The sequence below is a fragment of the Musa acuminata genome, chromosome BXJ3-1 (assembly GCF_036884655.1).
Source record: "Musa acuminata AAA Group cultivar baxijiao chromosome BXJ3-1, Cavendish_Baxijiao_AAA, whole genome shotgun sequence".
Lineage (NCBI taxonomy): Eukaryota > Viridiplantae > Streptophyta > Magnoliopsida > Zingiberales > Musaceae > Musa > Musa acuminata.
Genome location: NC_088349.1, coordinates 4,257,457 through 4,276,818, shown reverse-complemented (window position 1 = coordinate 4,276,818; position 19,362 = coordinate 4,257,457). Strand labels below are relative to the sequence as shown.

General features: G+C 41.6%; 5 protein-coding genes across 5 annotated transcripts; 3 read left to right on the top strand and 2 right to left on the bottom strand.

The window, feature by feature from the left end:
- The first annotated feature begins 1,245 nt into the window (after positions 1–1,245).
- LOC135628490 (mitochondrial import inner membrane translocase subunit TIM17-2-like) lies at positions 1,246–2,861 on the top strand. The gene is made up of 2 exons (XM_065135167.1): positions 1,246–2,078; positions 2,517–2,861. The coding sequence occupies exon 1, from the start codon at positions 1,377–1,379 to the stop codon at positions 2,070–2,072; it is 696 nt and encodes a 231-aa protein (XP_064991239.1). The 5' UTR covers positions 1,246–1,376; the 3' UTR covers positions 2,073–2,078; positions 2,517–2,861.
- A 1,651-nt stretch (positions 2,862–4,512) lies between these two features.
- Positions 4,513–5,511, bottom strand: LOC135628491 (late embryogenesis abundant protein Lea14-A-like). The gene is made up of 2 exons (XM_065135168.1): positions 5,087–5,511; positions 4,513–5,002 (listed from the first exon to the last, which is right to left on the bottom strand). The coding sequence occupies exons 1-2, from the start codon at positions 5,290–5,292 to the stop codon at positions 4,726–4,728; spliced, it is 483 nt and encodes a 160-aa protein (XP_064991240.1). The 5' UTR covers positions 5,293–5,511; the 3' UTR covers positions 4,513–4,725.
- A 2,627-nt stretch (positions 5,512–8,138) lies between these two features.
- Positions 8,139–9,845, top strand: LOC135628130 (UDP-glycosyltransferase 88F3-like). Its single transcript, XM_065134606.1, has one exon. The coding sequence runs from the start codon at positions 8,177–8,179 to the stop codon at positions 9,608–9,610; it is 1,434 nt and encodes a 477-aa protein (XP_064990678.1). The 5' UTR covers positions 8,139–8,176; the 3' UTR covers positions 9,611–9,845.
- A 2,353-nt stretch (positions 9,846–12,198) lies between these two features.
- LOC135628546 (late embryogenesis abundant protein Lea14-A-like) lies at positions 12,199–13,162 on the bottom strand. Its single transcript, XM_065135281.1, has 2 exons — positions 12,739–13,162; positions 12,199–12,654 (listed from the first exon to the last, which is right to left on the bottom strand). The coding sequence occupies exons 1-2, from the start codon at positions 12,942–12,944 to the stop codon at positions 12,378–12,380; spliced, it is 483 nt and encodes a 160-aa protein (XP_064991353.1). The 5' UTR covers positions 12,945–13,162; the 3' UTR covers positions 12,199–12,377.
- Positions 13,163–15,402: 2,240 nt separating this feature from the next.
- LOC103989463 (anthocyanidin 5,3-O-glucosyltransferase-like) lies at positions 15,403–17,113 on the top strand. The gene has a single exon (XM_065136034.1). The coding sequence runs from the start codon at positions 15,461–15,463 to the stop codon at positions 16,865–16,867; it is 1,407 nt and encodes a 468-aa protein (XP_064992106.1). The 5' UTR covers positions 15,403–15,460; the 3' UTR covers positions 16,868–17,113.
- Positions 17,114–19,362: the final 2,249 nt, after the last annotated feature.

Below are 19,362 nucleotides of genomic sequence, written 5' to 3'. Positions count from 1 at the left end.
CTAAAAATTTCTCAAAGTTACATGGTTTTTTCGAAACTTGCTCTTAATTTTAATTTGTTCGATATATAGTGTATTGAAATCATTCCTAGTTGATCCAAATATTTCCTATGGAATCCTGTCGGTTCAATCAAACACCTTATAGATTTCCTATGTAACATATCAAGATTTACAAAATTTTGAATGTCCCACTGAAATTTTTACACCAAATTCAAGAGAGAGAGAGAGAGAGAGAGAATTTTATTTTGTGTTAGGCATTGAATCTTTATTTGAGACAGCGTTTGAGATTCCAAATCGCCGGACCAAACCGGGCCCAAAGAAAGCTGGACCGGACTCGGGGCAGCGGTTGGGCCACAGGTAAAGAACGAGGGGGTCGTGCGTGGTGTGACCGTGGCGGGCGACGTGAGCGTTCTCTTCCTTGCCCAACAAGTCAAGAGAGGAGGGCGATGGCACAGTTTTCTGCATCCATTCCTACCGAGTTTTGAAATAACGAAATTAACCTTATAAATTTATTGCAAAATGTATATGCCTTCAATTATTAAACATATAAGAACCCAAATGGACAATCAGTTACTTGAATTTTAATATTTTTTATAAGATCGCAATAAAGATTAAATATAGGAAATATTTTATTTTTATCAATATAAGTTAAAGTAAAATTTAAGAAAACTCATATTTAAAATATTAATTTGATGATAATGTACTAGATTCATAATTTTATTTGATATTTTACTTTAAATATTAATTTAATAATAATATATCAAATTTATTTATGTTATGTAAATATATTATTAATATCCTAATAAATTCGAGGTGGTCTTATTCCCTGTGCGTGATATTGTTCAATATGAAAATAATAAGCTCATAAGGTGAAGACTAATATCAAAAGAGATTTCTTTGACCTAATTTTTTTGATATCTTAATTAATAATCTGAAAAATTGAGTATAGTGATGAGCAATAAATATTGATCATCTTTAGTAATTATATTAAAAATATAATATTATGTGAAATATTTTAGACACTCAACAATTGTTTGTCTTGTCCGCATGAAAAGATCTATGAGAGCAAATCACATTATATCAAAAATAATTTAATGTATTTTTACATGTAAATAATCATACATCATATCTATTTATTAAATAGTAAATATTTAAAATTTCATTTAATATATTTTAAAAATATTATCTAGCTTAGTTATTATGCGAGCCGCATCGATGTCTCATATCGAACGGTCAGGAAACTCCAACGCCAGCCATGCGGTGATACTGAACTCCGCCCACGGGTTTCGATTCCTACAGTCAACCTCGGCCGCCTGTCTCCCTTCCCCTTCCTATTTACCGCGGCTGGGGGTTTGTCCTCCTCGTAATATTCTTGATCGATGGCGACGCCGGAGACCTCGAGGGAGCCGTGCCCGGACCGGATCCTCGACGACGTCGGCGGCGCCTTCGGCATGGGGGCCGTCGGTGGCTCCGCTTTCCACTTCATCAAGGGCCTCTACAACGCTCCCAACGGCGAGCGTCTTGCTGGTGGCGCCCAGGCCGTCCGCATGAACGCCCCCCGTGTCGGCGGAAGCTTCGCCGTCTGGGGCGGTCTCTTCTCTGTCTTCGACTGCTCCATGGTCTATGTCCGCCAGAAGGAGGACCCATGGAACTCGATCTTCGCCGGGGCTGCCACCGGCGGCTTCCTCCAGATGCGCCAGGGCGCCCGCCCCGCCGCCAGATCCGCCCTCTTCGGGGGCGTCCTCCTCGCCCTCATCGAGGGCGCCGGGATCATGCTGAACCGGGTCCTCAGCTCCCCGCAGGACATGCCGATGTTGATGGAGGATCCCACTGCGGCGGTTCCGCCTACCGTGGCGGCGGCTGCAGGAGCCGGAGTGGTCGGTGGCGCCGCCACGAGGATCTCTGCAACACATGGTGCGGCGGTGGAGGATCCTGGAGTCTCTTCATCTTCTTCCTGGTTCGGAGGAATTTTTGGAAAGAAGAGGCAGGATTCAGCGGCTGGAGGCGAAGGCCGCAAGACAGAGATCTTAGAGAGTTTCGATTCACCACCAATCCCTAGTTTTGAGTATAAGTGAGTTTAGGTGAGCTTCTGAAGTTTTACAATACAATCAGTGTTTCCATATCCTATCAACTTGATTGATTGTTTTATCGTAATGCATGGTTTGATTTGATATCCTGACAGGATGATTGTTTAATCACATATGAGTATCACTGGTTAGTGGCTTTTAATTGCTTGTCAGACTGATGGAGAAGATGCATTTTCATGAATGGATTGGGAACTAAGACAAACATGTTGCTTGAATTATAACAAGTGATCTAAGAACAAGTTTTTGTGTTTCTCCCTTCCTCATCTTTGATACCATATGATAGTTGCATTGGTCTAATCTTGATGCCATGATAGGATGATTGTTTAATATTTGAGTAACACTTGTTTGCTTGTGCCTTAGTTGGGTTTTCAATTACTTATTAGACAATGTTGGAGAAGATGCATATCATTTTTTTCATTGTTTTGGCAAAAGGTAAGTGGTGAAGGTGGGTTTTGAATCCGGGACCTTGTGGGGATTGACAAAGCCAAGCGAACTAGCACCTTCAGAAGCTGGATATCATGAATCGCTTGGAAACTAAGACAAACATGTTGCTTGAGTTATATCAAGTGATCCAAGAACAACTTCTGTCTTTGAAACTTGTCATTTCTTCCTTTTTCATGTTTAATGCTATACAACAGTGGCATTGGTCTAAATTAGACTTTAAAATATCTTGACAGCATGATTGATTTGTTTGGATCTAAGTTAGACTTTTTGATTACTTAGCAGATGGTTGTTGTAGAATATGCATTATGAATGGCTTGAAAACTAATACGAACATATTGCTTGAGTTATATAGTCTGATCTGAGAACAACTTTGTCTTTGGAACTTGTCATTCTCCCTTTCTCATGTTTGATGCTATATGACGGTTGTATTGGTTCAAGTTTTGATATCTTGACAGGATGATTGTTTAATAACATATGAATACAACTTTTTTTAAATCGAAGATGCACTTTTTAACTACATATCAGACAGTGTTGAAGAAGATGCATATAATGACTTGGAAACTAAGACGAACATGTTTTTTGAGTTGTATCAAGTGATCTAAGAACAATGTTTTTTGTCTTTGAAACTTGTTGTTCTCCCTTTCTCATGTTTGGCGCTATATTACAGTTGCATTGGTCTAATGTTGATATCTTGACAGGACAATCGTTTAATCACATGTGGATAAGACTTCATTGTTTGCGTCTTAATGGGGCTTTAATTACTTGTTGGACAATGTTGGAGAAGATGCATGTCATGAATGCCATAGAAACTAAGACAAACATGTTGCTTGAGTTACATCAAGTGATCTAAGAACTTCTCTGAAATTTGTCACTCTTCCGTTCTCATGATCATGACAGTTGCATCGGTCTGATTTTGACATCTTGATAGGATGATTGTTTAATCTTCATATGAATTACAGTTGTTTGCTTAGATCTAAGTTAGGCTTATATTTACTCGTCAGAAAAATGTTGGAGAAGATTCATGTGATGAATGGCTTGGAAACTAAGACAAACATGTTACTCGAGTTACATCAAGTGATCCAAGAACAACCTTTTGACTTTGAAACTGGTTAATCTTCCTTTCTCGTGTTAATTTTGATATCTTGACCGAACGATTGTTTAATCCCATATGAAAAAACTCTTGTTTGTTTGGGTCTAAGTTAAGCTTTTAATTACTTATCGATCAATGTTGGAGGAGATGCATATTATGAATGTATCGAGAACAAAGTGAAACATGTTACTCAAGTTATATCAAGTGATCTAAGAACAACTTGTTGTCTTGGGAACTAGTTATTGACCACAGTTGCATTTGTCTAATTTTGATATCTTGAGGGGATGATCGTTTAATCCCATATGAATAAAAAAAACTACTAGGATACTAAGACAAACATGTTGCTTTAGTTATATCAAGTGATCTAAGAACAACTTTTTGTCTTCCTTCCTCTCATGTGTGATGCTATATGACAGTTGCATGGTTCAATTTTGATATGATGACAGGATGAGATGCATATCATGTTAGACTTGGAAACTAAAACATGTTGTTTGAGTTGTTTCAAGAACAACTTTTGTCTTCCAAACTTGTCTTTCTTTCTTTCTCATTGTTTAATGCTATGTAAGAACTTAGAAGCAAACCAAATCTTAAATCTAGCGAATTTATTTGTAGGGTAATTGATATGCTGTCTGTCAATAATTTACATTGAGTTGTTGCTCATCATCACCACTAAAGTCTCACTTTTCTCTACCATTCTTCTTCGTTTGATGGGATTAAACACTTAATTTAGCATCGGAGTAGTTTTGTTGGACATAATCAAAATATAGTCTTTCACAATGTTATGTATTAAAGGTGCACTTTTCTCCATCATAGTCAATAATAATCACAATCAAAATTGATACTAACAACAATACATAATACATAAAAGAATAATATAATAATGTGGGAAGTTAGTTGATTGATAAAATATCAAAATATTTCATCCAAATCAGATTCGAAATTAATATTCATTCCAAATAGGCTGCAATAACATGAATTATAAATATAGTCTTTCACCATCCGATTCATATCGGATACAAGTGACCTAAAAACAACACTTTTTTAGCGTTGACTTCCATTTTCTTAATCACATTAACCAAACGGAACACACAAAAGATGGAAGCTTGCTTAATCATCTCCGCCGCCGCCGCCGCCGCCGAAGAGGTCGGAGAGGGTGGGCAGCTTGATCTCGCCCTTGGTAGAGAGCGGGATGGTGAAGTCGCCGATGATAGGGAGGTCGATGGTCAACCCCACCTGCATCTCATAGTCGATGTCCCAGTCGCGGCCGATGTCTCTCATCAAGCTTATCAGGAAGTCGTAGGGGACCTTCACCGAGACCTCCAGCTTCGTCTCCGCGCTCGCCGTCAGCGACCCCGGGTCCGGCATCGTCCCCGACGCCACCTCCCTACAAAGATACACCATCATCGTGAAGAAGAAACGCCAAAAGTTGGAGGAAGAAAGAGTAGGAAAGGAAGGAAGAGACGGCAACCTGCCGGCGCTCTTGAGAGCGTAGGAGAGCTGGCAGATGGGGATGGAGTGGGAGTAGGGGTTGAGGACGGCGACTTCGCTGTGGAACAGGATGGAGTCGCGGGTGAAGCTCTTTATGGACAAGCTCTCGAGGGAGGCCTCCGGCTTCGGCATCTTCGCTATCTTCTCTGCCACGAACTCCTTCGCCTTGTCTATCAAACTCGACATCGCTCCTTGCAAGGATTTAGACACACACCGAAGCAGAAGCCTATGAAGACGAGGCGAGGTCAGCCTTCTTTGGCTCGTCTACATATATATAGAAGGAAGGAGAGAGAGAGAGAGTTTGCGTGCGGGCAAATCCGGATCGCGGGGTGCGCCGCCTGTGGAGGACGCCAACCACGATGGGAACGTCGAGAGATCCCATGCCAAAGGGGTCGGTGCCGGACGCGACGGGGTGGAATCTTCATATTAACTCATTCGAATAATGTCAATAAATAATTTTTTTTTATCTAAATCGTATGATATCCTTACGATATATCTATTAATTTAATATATTCATAATTTTGATAAAAATATATTTAAAAAATAATTAATGATGAATGAACGAACACAATGATAATCTCTTGAACAACGCTTTATTGACAATGTAAAATCGAATGATCAATAATGATATTAGTGTCATGGATTTAGAAAATATTTTTTTTCAAATAATTAATATTTATTATTAATTATTAAGAAAAAATAATTTATATATATTTCTCGATAAATAAATAGAATTTCGAAAGAAAATATTTAATGTTTATGAACGGAGTAGAATGAACTTAATATAATATTCATTTTTAGAATGAAAAATAAATTTGGATGAATGATTGATATTTAATATTTTTAAGAAATAATTAATATTTAGTTTTTAGAAAGAAATAAATCAGACGAACAGATTTAATTTTACAAAGAAAAAAATTAATAGTATTTTCCAAATCAGAAGAGAAAAGAAAGGATAGAATGAATGGCGTTGGATGGCGGATTCGTGATTAGGTGATCTACGTGTCAATTGTTATTTGGTTGAGATCCACAATGATTTGGAGGAAAAATGAGAGTTTATGGGAAGAATGTTGGAAAATAAGATGATTACGCTCTGAAAAATAAATAGATATACACAAACCAATCGAGCATATGCTTTAGCTTCCAATGGAATCAGAGGAACAGGTAAATGGATTCCCTTAATCTATACTAACTTGCTTTTTGCAATCTGTCTTTCTATATGGAGTGGGAGACAACGAACAATCTAAAGTATAAAAAAATTGTTTTGTTAATAAAGATCTAAGGTGCAAAGAATTGATCTAAAGCACATGATATGTGGCATAAGATGAAAGTTATATTCATTGGAAGGTAAAAGGGCTCGTCATCATCATCTCGCATTTGTTTATGAATCGACTTAGCTATGTTTAGCTATCGTATGGCTGTCAATTTAGGGATTTCCCTTTAGTGTCGGGTCTTATCTTCATTGTTGTTAAGAGAATTTTTGTGTACAATATGAAAGTGGAAGGAGGATCAAAAGAATAGTTTCATATTGTTAATGATCGAAAGAATCAAATGGCATATATTGAGTTTAATATATAAATTTAATACACTTATTTTTTATATTTAAATTATTGAATTGTTCTACATAATTATGTTAATTTTAAATAGTTTGATTGATATAGTTGAGTTTTTATAATTTGATTATCGATTGATCTATCAACATACCTTATATTAAACGACTATAGCATAATCCTAAAAGATTTTAATGAGTGTTAGGAGAAAATATTATTGACGTCTGAATCAGCCCGATGTGGTTCGGACTCATATACGTATGAATGTCCGAGACATCTCTAAGGTAAAAATACAATGCTCCCATGGTGAAAATTCTATGATCTCGAGATAAAAATATCATGTTTATGAGGTATCACATGCATGAAGACGAGATCGAGATAGGTACTTGATTCCTCCAATGTATACGTTAGTAATCCAAGATTCCTAAATGTGAAGAGTAGTTTCAAAAAGGAGAGAGCTACAGTCTGCTTAAAATATATCTTTATATCTTAAAGATTTAAATAAAATTTGTGATTATATTTGTTGTCGTAGAAGAAGAAAAATGAGTTTTCTTGCTTGTTAAAGATAATAATAAAATTTATGATTACATTTCTTATGTTTTCTTAAATCTTTATCAAGTAGGCTAATGACTTAGATCTCATATGACGATCCTGTATCGATTGACGATAGATTTCTTGTAAAAAATAATTTATCTATAAATATCTTCTTGCACTATTTCCTATCATATGTCATTGCAAATGCAATTGTCTTAATCATATCATGCATATTTGCAGCTTTATATCTCACCTCCAAGTTTAAAGAGACAAATCTACCCACGCAACATCTAGAAACTTTGAGATCCAAATCATTCTTCCATCAACAAGTAATATTTATCTAAGCCCCCACCACATAATGCAATGTTTCATGTATTTCCATTATTTCCATCATTCATTCTTATCACATTTGTTCTCCGCACTGTTTGACTCCTCACAAAATGATCCTTTGCCACCGACATACACACACACAAATTTATTTTTTAAAATATTAATTTGAATTTTTATATAAATATATTTTACTTTTATTCTAAATAAATAATTGATAAAATATTTCTCATGTTAAATATGATCGATGTGCCATTATTTGATTCATCGGTCAATGTTTATTCCAATTATCGTTGTCATCACCATAGGCGACGACGAACTCGATGACATCTTCTTTTATGTGGCCCAGTGTTGACTGATAGGTGATTGAATCATGTGGATGTGATGGAACTCAAAATCAAGTGGCAGTATTGACCTCTGTGCTCGAACTCGTCCGGAGTCCGATTTCTTAAGGCATATGTGAAGATGAGGTAAGCGCTTCTGTCATCCACCTCGACGGTGAAACCACGACGGTCGGTGTCGCTCTTTCCCACACGACCATATTCATCAACTGAGTCATTTCCACCACCCGTTGGTATAAAAGTGGCCTCATATAATTCGAAGATGTCGCTTCGGACCAGAGAGAGAGAGAGCGAGAGCGAGAGGGAGAGAGAGAGGACATGTTTCCTGCGGAAGAGAGGAAGCGGGGAGGAGTGGTGCTGTACCCGTCGCCGGGGATGGGCCACCTGGTGTCCATGGTGGAGCTCGGTAAGCTCTTCGTCCTGCACGGCATGGCCGTCACCGTCGTCACCGTCGACCCACCTTACAACACCGGCTCCACCGCGGCCTTCGTTGCCCGCGCCTCCGCCGCCAATCCCTCCATCACCTTCCACCGCCTCCCCTCCGTCGCCCTCCCCCCCAACCCCTCCCCCCACCAAGAGGCCCTCGCCTTCGACCTCCTCCGCCTCTCCAACGCAAATCTCCTCAACTTCCTCCGCGACGCCGCCCCCAGAGCCATCGTCGTCGACATGTTCTGCAGCTTGGCCCTCGACGTCGCAGCTGAGTTCTGCATCCCCTGCTACACCTTCTTTACCTCCGGCGCTAGCGTCCTCGCCACTTTCTTCTACATCCCGACGTTGCACTGCACCACAGTCAAGAGCTTCAGGGAGCTCGGCAGCGCCCCGCAGCTGGTCCCCGGGATCCCTCCATTGCCCGCCGACCACATGCTGCTCCCAATGATGGACCGCGAGGACGAGGCCTACAAGGGGTTCCTCCACGTCTGCTCCCGCTTGCCGGACGCCCATGGCATCATCGTCAACACGTTCGACGCGCTCGAGCCGCGGGCGCTCGAAGCCATCGCCGCTGGCCGCTGCGTCACGGACGGCCGGGCGACTCCTCCCATCTACTCCATCGGACCTCTGATCAAGTCGGACGGGAGGGAGAAGGCCAACAGGGCGGAGTGCTTCGAGTGGCTCGACGTTCAGCCCCGACACAGCGTGGTCTTCCTTTGCTTCGGCAGCCTGGGCTTGTTCACAGCCGCGCAGCTGAAGGAGATCGCCGCGGGTCTGGAGCGAAGCGGGCAGAGGTTCCTGTGGGTGGTGCGGAGCCCGCCGAGTAACGACCCGGCGAAGCGTTACGAGAGGCCGCCGGAGCCGGACCTGGACGCGCTACTGCCGGAAGGTTTCCTGGAGCGGACAAGGGAGAGGGGTCTGGTGGTGAAGTCATGGGCGCCGCAGGTTGAGGTGCTGAGCCACGATTCGGTGGGGGGGTTCGTGACCCACTGCGGGTGGAACTCGGTGCTGGAGGCGATCGTCGCCGAGGTGCCGATGGTGGGGTGGCCACTGTACGCAGAGCAGAAGATGAACAAGGTGTTCCTGACGGAGGAGATGCGGCTGGCGGTGGCGATGGACGGATACGAGGGGGAGATGGTGTCCGCAGAGGAGGTGGAGGCCAAGGTTCGTTGGCTGATGGAGTCGGAGGGGGGCCGACAGCTGAGGGAAAGGACGGCGGCAATGAAGGAGAGAGCGGCGCAGGCGCTCAGAGAAGGCGGCTCGTCGCATTCGGCGCTGGCGAAGTTGGTGGGCCAATTGAAAGGCGACGTGTGTGGCAGCTGAGTAAAGGTGGACCTCGGTCGTCGTCAAATACTTGCCGTTGTCTTTGACGGTGACAATGGGTTCAGTCCTACCGCAGCGAATAATAATGTGGTAATAGTCATTGGATTTTGGGTGGCTGTTGTCGTTGTTCCGTGTTTACTGTTGTCCATTTGATCTGTGTACCGGTTCTGAAGTTGTGGTCCTTCGTATGAAGTTGCGGAACCTGTCGGTATTCAGACAGCGTGCAATTATTCCATACACAATCCAATGGACCATGATTCCTGACCAAAGTAGACGCAGTGCCGCGCTCGGCACATTACACCCGTACTGGGTGTCTGCTGCTCTGGAGGCAACAGCCGATTACCCATCGTTCATGCTATGCCAAAGAAGAAACGGCGACATCAGAAAACGAAACACCGTCCACCGTTCGATCTGACGGTTCTGATCGCATCTCCTCAGCCTTCGCACTTCTGATCCCTAGAAAAGCGTATTGGTACCGTTGCAAGAACCATTATAATTATAGTAAATCTTAATCCAACCACCTAAGCTATTATAATTAGAAACTTTGACACGCCCAATCGTGAATCATTCAGACCCAACCTAATATATTTCTAAGAAGTGAGTCATATATTGTGCTGTCTTAAGTTTCAATGGAGCAGAAAAGATGTATCGTAATGCCTGGAAAGGGTACATTTTGAGCTGCAATGGGACAGGAAAGGTTTTCTGTTCTTCGTAAGTTTTGACTGATTCCATCATGAGAGCAAACAATCGGAAAGAGAATCCATGTTTTTTGGATGTCATTTAAAGCATATTATCCACTTTGTAGCGTATGTATAAATCGACATCTTTATGTCGAATCTTCAACAAATGTAGCTCTGAACAGCCAAAAGGGAAATAATTTAATGTCATGCAACTCTTATCCAACATGCAAACCAAAGGAAAGAAAGAGTGACAAAACATGGAAGAGAGATGACACTCACAAGTTTCTCCATAAAGCAATGGCACTGTACATGGTCTTCATCACCATCTCGATCTTCTTCATGGCCTTCTTCTCCATCCACCCTTTGAGCTGAACTCCCTAGGCTCGTCTGAGAGATTTGGGAGCTGCTGGAGAAGGGCAGCACCATGACATGCCTGTCAAGGATGTGGCAAAGGGAGCTCAGCTCAAAGGAGTCATACAATACAATGGGCTTCTACAGTCCCAAACAAGCAACTTCTGCTTTTCTTTACTTTTTCTCTCTCTCTATATAGCTCAAAACGAATTATCCTCTTTTGGTCGACTGATTGAGTCGCCACGATATCTTTTCCTGATTGACGTGAGAGAATTGGAAAGGTAGGATCGAATAGACAATTCGATTGGAAACGGTCTTATAGATGAGGACCTGGTTCGGGATGATTGGGTACGCAATTTATGATCTTTCTGGATGCAAAGTTTTTTTCTCGAGATCGGATCGTTCGAATGTCCCCGAGAGATAGTTTGTCTCGTGTTTATGTGGTTACATCCTAACAATGGGGTTGTCTCTTGACAGCCAATGATCCTGCATGATATGACAACGTCACGAGTCCGACACACCCCTTCGATGTTTAAGTTAACGAAAAGGAAAAGAAGTAATGTAAACTATGCAGTTAGATTAGTGTGTCGAGAGTTCCCCACACCCCCCCCCACATTGCACACTAACGCGATTAGGTTAGTGTGTAGTGTAAACAAATGTTATCAACGCGAGCTGATGGATTCTTTTTATACTTGATCACAGAGCCTTCTTACTGATAAGTTTGAGATAATATTAGGTGAACTACATTATCATTCTCCGATGTTGATAAGGTAATGTGAGAATGTGGAGTCCTGCTTAGATATCGACCTCGATGAGCATATGAGCTTACATGGAGCAAAATCGTCCATATCAACTATGATGGTTCTGAGAACATATGAGGTTAAATTGGATGATTCTATAGTAAGGAGCGAAGACAAATTACTTATATATTTTCACTCAATCGTATTAAATTTTTTATTGGTTGCTCGACTTGAATATCCTAATCTCCGTAATTAGAATCTTGCAGGTGATTTACATACATCTTTTATCATGTATATAAACTCCATATTGAGACAGTTTCTATCTCCCAAAGAAATGAGTCGGTACAAGAAAGATGAGACCAGCATCATTAAGCATAAATGATCAACATTTATAAATAATTAGATTTAAATTACTTGGATAAGTTATAATTAATCTTGGTGAATTAAGATTAAGATTTGGATTAAGAATCTAAGTTGGGAGAATGGTTATTGATGAATTAGGATTTGCTCTAATTAATACATTCTCAATATTGTGATGAGAGTAAAAAAGTAAAACAAATAATTAATATATTCTTGGAGTTTTCTGCAGTAGATCTAAAGAAGATTGAGAGAAAAATTCTTCATGATTTATCTGAAAAAATATATAATGATTTTTGAGACTTTATTTTGGATTAGTTCAAAAGAGAATGATTATTTATATTTTATTTTTCTTATATAATGAAAAATTCGATATTTTTCAAGTTACGCAGAGCACATATCGGTTGATTGATGAAATCAAGTTAATTGATTGATAAAATATCAAAATATTTCATCCAAATCAGATTCGAATTTAATATTCATTCAAAATACGCTGAAATAACATGAATTATAAACATAGTCTTTCACCATCCGATTCATATCGGATACAAGTGACCTAAAAACAACACTTTTTTAGCGTTGACTTCCATTATCTTAATCTCATTGACCAAATGGAACACACAAAAGATGGAAGCTTGCTTAATCATCTCCGCCGCCGCCGCCGCCGCAGAAGAGATCAGAGAGGGTGGGCAGCTTGATCTCGCCCTTGGTGGAGAGCGGGATGGTGAAGTCGCCGATGATAGGGAGGTCGATGGTCAACCCCACCTGCATCTCATAGTCGATGTCCCAGTCGCGGCCGATGTCTCTCATCAAGCTTATCAAGAAGTCGTAGGGGACCTTCAGCGAGACCTCCAGCTTCGTCTCTGCGCTCGCCGTCAGCGACCCCGGGTCCGGCATCGTCCCCGACGCCACCTCCCTACAAAGATACACCATCATCGTGAAGAAGAAACGCCAAAAGTTGGAGGAAGAAAGAGTAGGAAAGGAAGGAAGAGACGGCAACCTGCCGGCGCTCTTGAGGGCGTAGGAGAGCTGGCAGATGGGGATGGAGTGGGAGTAGGGGTTGAGGACGGCGACTTCGCTGTGGAACAGGATGGAGTCGCGGGTGAAGCTCTTTATGGACAAGCTCTCGAGGGAGGCCTCCGGCTTCGGCATCTTCGCTATCTTCTCTGCCACGAACTCCTTCGCCTTGTCTATCAAACTCGACATCGCTCCTTGCAAGGATTTAGACACACACCGAAGCAGAAGCCTATGAAGACGAGGCGAGGTCAGCCTTCTTTGGCTCGTCTACATATATATAGAAGGAAGGAGAGAGAGAGAGAGTTTGCGTGCGGGCAAATCCGGATCGCGGGGTGCGCCGCCTGTGGAGGACGCCAACCACGATGGGAACGTCGAGAGATCCCATGCCAAAGGGGTCGGTGCCGGACGCGACGGGGTGGAATCTTCATATTAACTCATTCGAATAATGTCAATAAATAATTTTTTTTTATCTAAATCGTATGGTATCCTTACAATATATCTATTAATTTAATATATTCATAATTTTGATAAAATTTATATTAAAAATATAATTAATGATGAATGAACGAACACAATGATAATCTCTTGAACAACGCTTTATTAACAATGTAAAATCGAATGATCAATAATGATATTAGTGTCATGGATTTAGAAAATATTTTTTCAAATAATTAATATTTATTATTAATTATTAAGAAACAATAATTTATATATATTTCTCGATAAATAAATAGAATTTCGAAAGAAAATATTTAATGTTTATGAACGGAGTAGAATGAACTTAATATAATATTTATTTTTAGAAAGCAAAATAAATTTGGATGGATGATTGATTATTAATATTTTTAGGAAATAATTAATATTTATTTTTTAGAAAGAAATAAATCAGACGAACAGATTTATTTTTACAAAGAAAAAAATTAATATTATTTTCCAAATCAAACGAAAACAAAGGATAAAGTGAACGGCGTTGGATGACAGATTAGGTGAAGTCAATTGTCATTTCGTTGAGATGCATAATGTTTCGAAGGAAAAATGAGGGTTTATGGGAAGAATGTTGGAAAATAAGATGATTACGCGCTTGAAAACAAATAGGATATACACAAACCAATCGCGCATATGCTTTAGCTTCCAAAGGAATCAGAGGAACATGATTCCCTTAATCTATACTAACTTGCGTTTTGCAATATGTCTTTTTATATGGCGTGGGAGACAACAGACAATCTAAAGTATAAAAAATTTGTTTTGTTAATAAAGATCTAAGGTGCGAAGAATTGATCTAAAGCACATGATATGTGGCATAAGATTGAAAGTTATATTTGTTGGAAGGTAAAAGGGCTCGTCATCATCATCTCGCAATTGTATATGATTCGACTTAGCTATGTTTAGCTGTCGTGTGGCTGTCAATTTAGAGATTTCCCTTTAGTGACTGGTCTTATCTTCACCGTTGTTAGGAGAATTTTTATGTAAGATATGAAAGTGGAAGGAGGATTAAAAGAATAGTTTCATATTGTTAATGATCAAAAGAATCAAATGGCATATATTGAGTTAAATATATAATTTTAATAAACTTATTTTTTATATTTAAATTGTTGAATTGTTCCACATCATTAAGTTAATTTTTAATAATTTGATTGATATAATTGAGTTTTTATAATTTGATCGATCAATCCACATATCTTACATTAAAAAGGGTTAGGGCATAATCCTAAAAGACTTTAACGAGTGTTAGTTAAAAATATTGTTAATATCTTGATTAATCTGATGTGGTTCAGACTCATATATACCGGAATGTTCGAAATATTTCCGAGGTAAAAATACCGTGCTCCCTCCAATGTGGAAATTATAAGCTCTCGAGATAAAAATATTATATTTTCGAGGTATCACATACACGAAGACTAGATCAAAACAGATTTTTCAACTTGATCTCTCCAATGTATAAGTTAGTAATTTGAGATTCCTAGATATGGGTTAGAATAGTTTCAAAAAGGAAAGAGCGAGAGCCTTTTTTTTTCTTGTTTAAAAAATATATTTTATACCTTAAAGATAAGAATAAAATTTATAATCATCTTTTTTGTCATAAAAAAAAGTTTTAGATTGTCTTTATCGTTAAAAATAATAACAAAATTTATGATTATATTTTTTATGTTTCCTTAGATTTTATGAAGTTGACGGATGATTTAGATCTTATATGGCAATCACATGTTGACTAACCTTATATCTCACTTCCAAGTTAAAGAGACAAATCTACCCACTCAACATCTAGAAACTTTGAGATGTAAATCATTCTTCCATCAACCAAGTAATATTTATCTTCGTCCCCACCACATAAATAATCCACGCAACATCTAGAAACTTCGAGATCCAAATCGTTCTTCCATCAACCAAGTAATATTTATCTTCGGTCAATGTTGCTTCCTATTTTCGTTGTCATCACCACAGGCCACGACGAACTCGATGATCTTCGCTGACGTGGCCACGAGTTGACTGATAGGTGATTGAATGATGTGGGTGTGATCGACTTCAAATCAAGTAGCAGTATTTACCTCTGCACTCGAACGCAGTATTTACCACTGCGGTCGGTGTCGCCACCCTGTGCTATAAAAGTGGCCTTATATAATTCGAAGATGTCGCTTCGGACCACAGAGAGAGAGAGAGAGAGAGAGAGAGAGAGAGAGTGCGAGAGGAAGAGAGAGAGAGAGGATATGTTTGCTGCGGAAGAGAGGAAGCGGGGAGGAGTGGTGCTGTACCCGTCGCCGGGGATGGGCCACCTGGTGTCCATGGTGGAGCTCGGTAAGCTCTTCGTCCTGCACGGCATGGCCGTCACCGTCGTCACTGTCGACCCAACTTATAACACCGGCTCCACAGCGGCCTTCATTGCCCGCGCCTCCGCTGCCAACCCCTCCATTACCTTCCACCGCCTCCCCCCCAACCACGAGGCCCTCGCCTTCGACCTCCTCCGCATCTCCAACTTAAATCTCCTCAACTTCCTCCGCGACGCCGCCCCCCGAGCCATCGTCGTCGACATGTTCTGCAGCTTCGTCCTCGACGTCGCAGCTGAGCTCTGCATCCCCTGCTACACCTTCTTTAACTCCGGCGCTAGCGTCCTCGCCACTTTCTTCTACATCCCTACGTTGCACTCCACCACAGTCAAGAGCTTCAGGGAGCTCGGCAGCGCCCAGCAGATGGTCCCCGGGATCCCGCCATTGCCAGCCGATCACATGCCGCTCCCATTGCTGGACCGCGAGGACGAGGCCTACGAGTGGTTCCTCCACGTCTTCTCCCGCTGGCCGGACGCCCACGGCATCATCGTCAACACGTTCGACGCGCTCGAGCCGCGGGCGCTCGAAGCCATCGCCGCTGGCCGCTGCGTCACGGACGGCCGGGCGACTCCTCCCATCTACTCCATCGGACCTATGATCACGTCGGATTGGAGGGAGAAGGCCAACAGGGCGGAGTGCTTCGAGTGGCTCGACGTTCAGCCCCGACACAGCGTGGTCTTCGTTTACTTCGGCATCCTGGGATTGTTCACAGCCGAGCAGCTGAAGGACATCGCCCTGGGTCTCGAGCGAAGCGGGCAGAGGTTCCTTTGGGTGGTGCGGAGCCCGCCGAGTAACGACCCGGCGAAGCGTTACGAGCGGCCGCCGGAGCCGGACCTGGACGCGTTGCTGCCGGAAGGTTTCCTAGAGCGGACAAGGGAGAGGGGTCTGGTGGTGAAGTCATGGGCGCCACAGGTGGAAGTGCTGAGCCACGATTCGGTGGGGGGTTTCGTGACCCATTGCGGGTGGAACTCGGTGCTGGAGGCGATCGTCGCCGAGGTGCCGATGGTGGGGTGGCCACTGTACGCAGAGCAGAAGATGAACAAGGTGTTCCTGACGGAGGAGATGCGGCTGGCTGTGGCGATGGACGGATACGAGGGGGAACTGGTGTCAGCAGAGGAGGTGGAGGCCAAGGTTCGCTGGCTGATGGAGTCGGAGGCCGGCCGGCAGCTGAGGGCAAGGACGGCGGCGATGAAGGAGAGAGCAGTGGAGGCGGTCAAAGAAGGCGGCTCGTCGCATTCGGCGCTGGCGAAGCTGGTGGAGCAGTTGAAAGGCGACGTGCGTGGCCGCTGAGTCCAGGTGGACTGGCGTCGACCGCCGTCCTGATCAAATATGTGCCGATGAGTCATTGACGGTGACGATAGTTCAGTCCAACCATTATGAATAATAATGTGGTAATAGTCGTTGGATTTTGGGTGGCTGTTGTCGATGTTCCGTGTTTTTTATCGTCCATTTGATCTGTGGACTAGTTCTGAAGTTGTACTTGTTCATTTGGTCACCGTTTGAAAAAATTAAATACCATTCCTATTATTCTCAATATATTTTTTTTTTCTGCACTCACAATTATTCTTTCATTCATCTATTTTAGAGGAGAAATATATGTCTTCAGCATTGTTAGGGAACCTCAGGATGTGGCCAATGGATCAGCATAACTTGGTTAAATCTTAAATGCACAAGATCGCCTATTTGATTACTCAAATGGAGGCATGTTAGGTTTGGTCCGGGCTTCGTCACCAAAATAGTTCCGAGATAGAGCAAGGAGTTGCGCTTCCTCTCCTACCAAGTTGTTGCTCCTTCCTCGTTAAGTTCCTGCACACAAGCCGAAGTTGAGAATGGGATTTTCCGACTCAACTCATCTGAAGCCCAAGTCAATGTTGAGTGGTGTTCGAGGGAGTTTGAGTATTCAAAGTCTCACCTTCTGGCTTGTACATGGTTTGTTAATGATCTGTTAATAACTATCGACTCCTCGGGTAACCGACTCATACCTTCTCTACGAGTCCTGATCGACATGTACGGATCGACGCCGTGTGACACCATTCCCAACTTTCTGGAGCAACTCTGTACTATGCTATACTATCTTGTACGACCTCGGACAACGCGGGAACAAACGATCGTCCCATCCAAGTTTGAAGTATCGCATCAACGTAATGTATCATATCAGTCTTGAGAATCCACGTTGTCACCGATGTAACTACCGATCGTTGTTGTGAGAGTAATATCAGAATATGTCCTATCAAACTTTAAAAAAATATTTTTAAATGAGTGATATAATCATATTGTACCGTCTTGAACTTATCATAATTCCTGAAAATGTCCAATTTGAGCTGTAATGGCACTGGAAAGGTAAATTTTTACTAATTCAATCATGAGAGGAAACAATCGGGAAGAGAATCCATGTTTTTTTGATGTAATTTAAAGCATATTTTATCCACTTTGTAGCATATATATAGATCCACATCTTTATGCCAAATCTTCAACAAATGTAGCTCTAAACAGCCAAAAGGGAAATAATTTAATGTCATGCAACTCTTATCCAACATGCAAACCAAAGGAAAGGAAGAGAGAAATCACTTGGAACACAGATAGCTCTCACAAGTTTCTCCAGAAAGCAATGTCACTGCACATGGCCTTCATCTTCACCTTGATCCTCTTCTTGGCCTTTTTCTTCTCCATCCACCCATTCCCCAAAACTCCCTTCCCAATCAGAAACTCCTTGGCTCATCTGAGAGGTTTGGGGAGCTGCTGGAGAAGGGCAGCACCATGACATGCCTGTCAAGGATGTGGCAAAGGGAGCTCAGATCAAAGGAGTCATACAATACAATGGGCTTCCACAGTCCCAAACAAGCATCATTTTCTCCCTTTTCTATTCCTCATCTTTCGTTGTGACTTCTACTTTTTCTCTCTCTATGTAGAACTCAAAACGAGTTGTACTCTTTGATCGGCTGATGAATCGACTGACATAGAGATTTTGTGAGGTGAGATTGTATGGGCAACCCGATCATAAGCGTTCGTACCAGTGATGACCTGATTTGGGATTATTGGGTAGGTAGTCTAGGATCTTTTTGACTGCAAGGTTTTCTCTTGAGTTTGAATCGTTCAAATGTCCCCGAGAGATGGTTTATCTTAACGTAGTTACGTCCTAACAACGGGATCACCTCCTGATCATCTATAATCCTGCATGACCGATATCGAGAGTTGCCCGACATGCTCCTCTAATGCTTAAGTCAGCGATGAGGAAAAGATAATAGTGTAAACTACGTGATTAGGTTAGTGTATCGAGAGTTCCGCCCTTTAGTATGAGCTGATGAGTTCTTTTATATCCGATCCGAGAGTCTTCTTAATAATTCGTTTGTGATAAGATTAGGTGAATTGTATGATCATTCTTTGATCTTGATAAGGTAAGATGGTAACCTAGAGTCCTACTTAGATGTCGACCTCAATGGGTATATGATCTAACATGGGTCAAAATCATCCCTATCAACTATGATGGTTCCGAGGAGTAAAGACAAATTGCTTCTATATCTCACTCAATTAGATTAAATTTTTTTATTGGTTGCATAACGTGAATACCGTAATATCCATAATTAGAATCTTCGCAGGTGATTTATATACATCATTTAGCTTGTGATGGTTTCTATCTCCTAAAGAAACGAGTGGGTGCAAAAAATATGAGCCCAGAATAATTAAACAAACACGATTAACATTTATAAATAATTAGATTTAAATTACTTGGATAAATTATAATTAATCTTGGTGAATTAAGATTTGGATTTGGATTAAGAATCTAA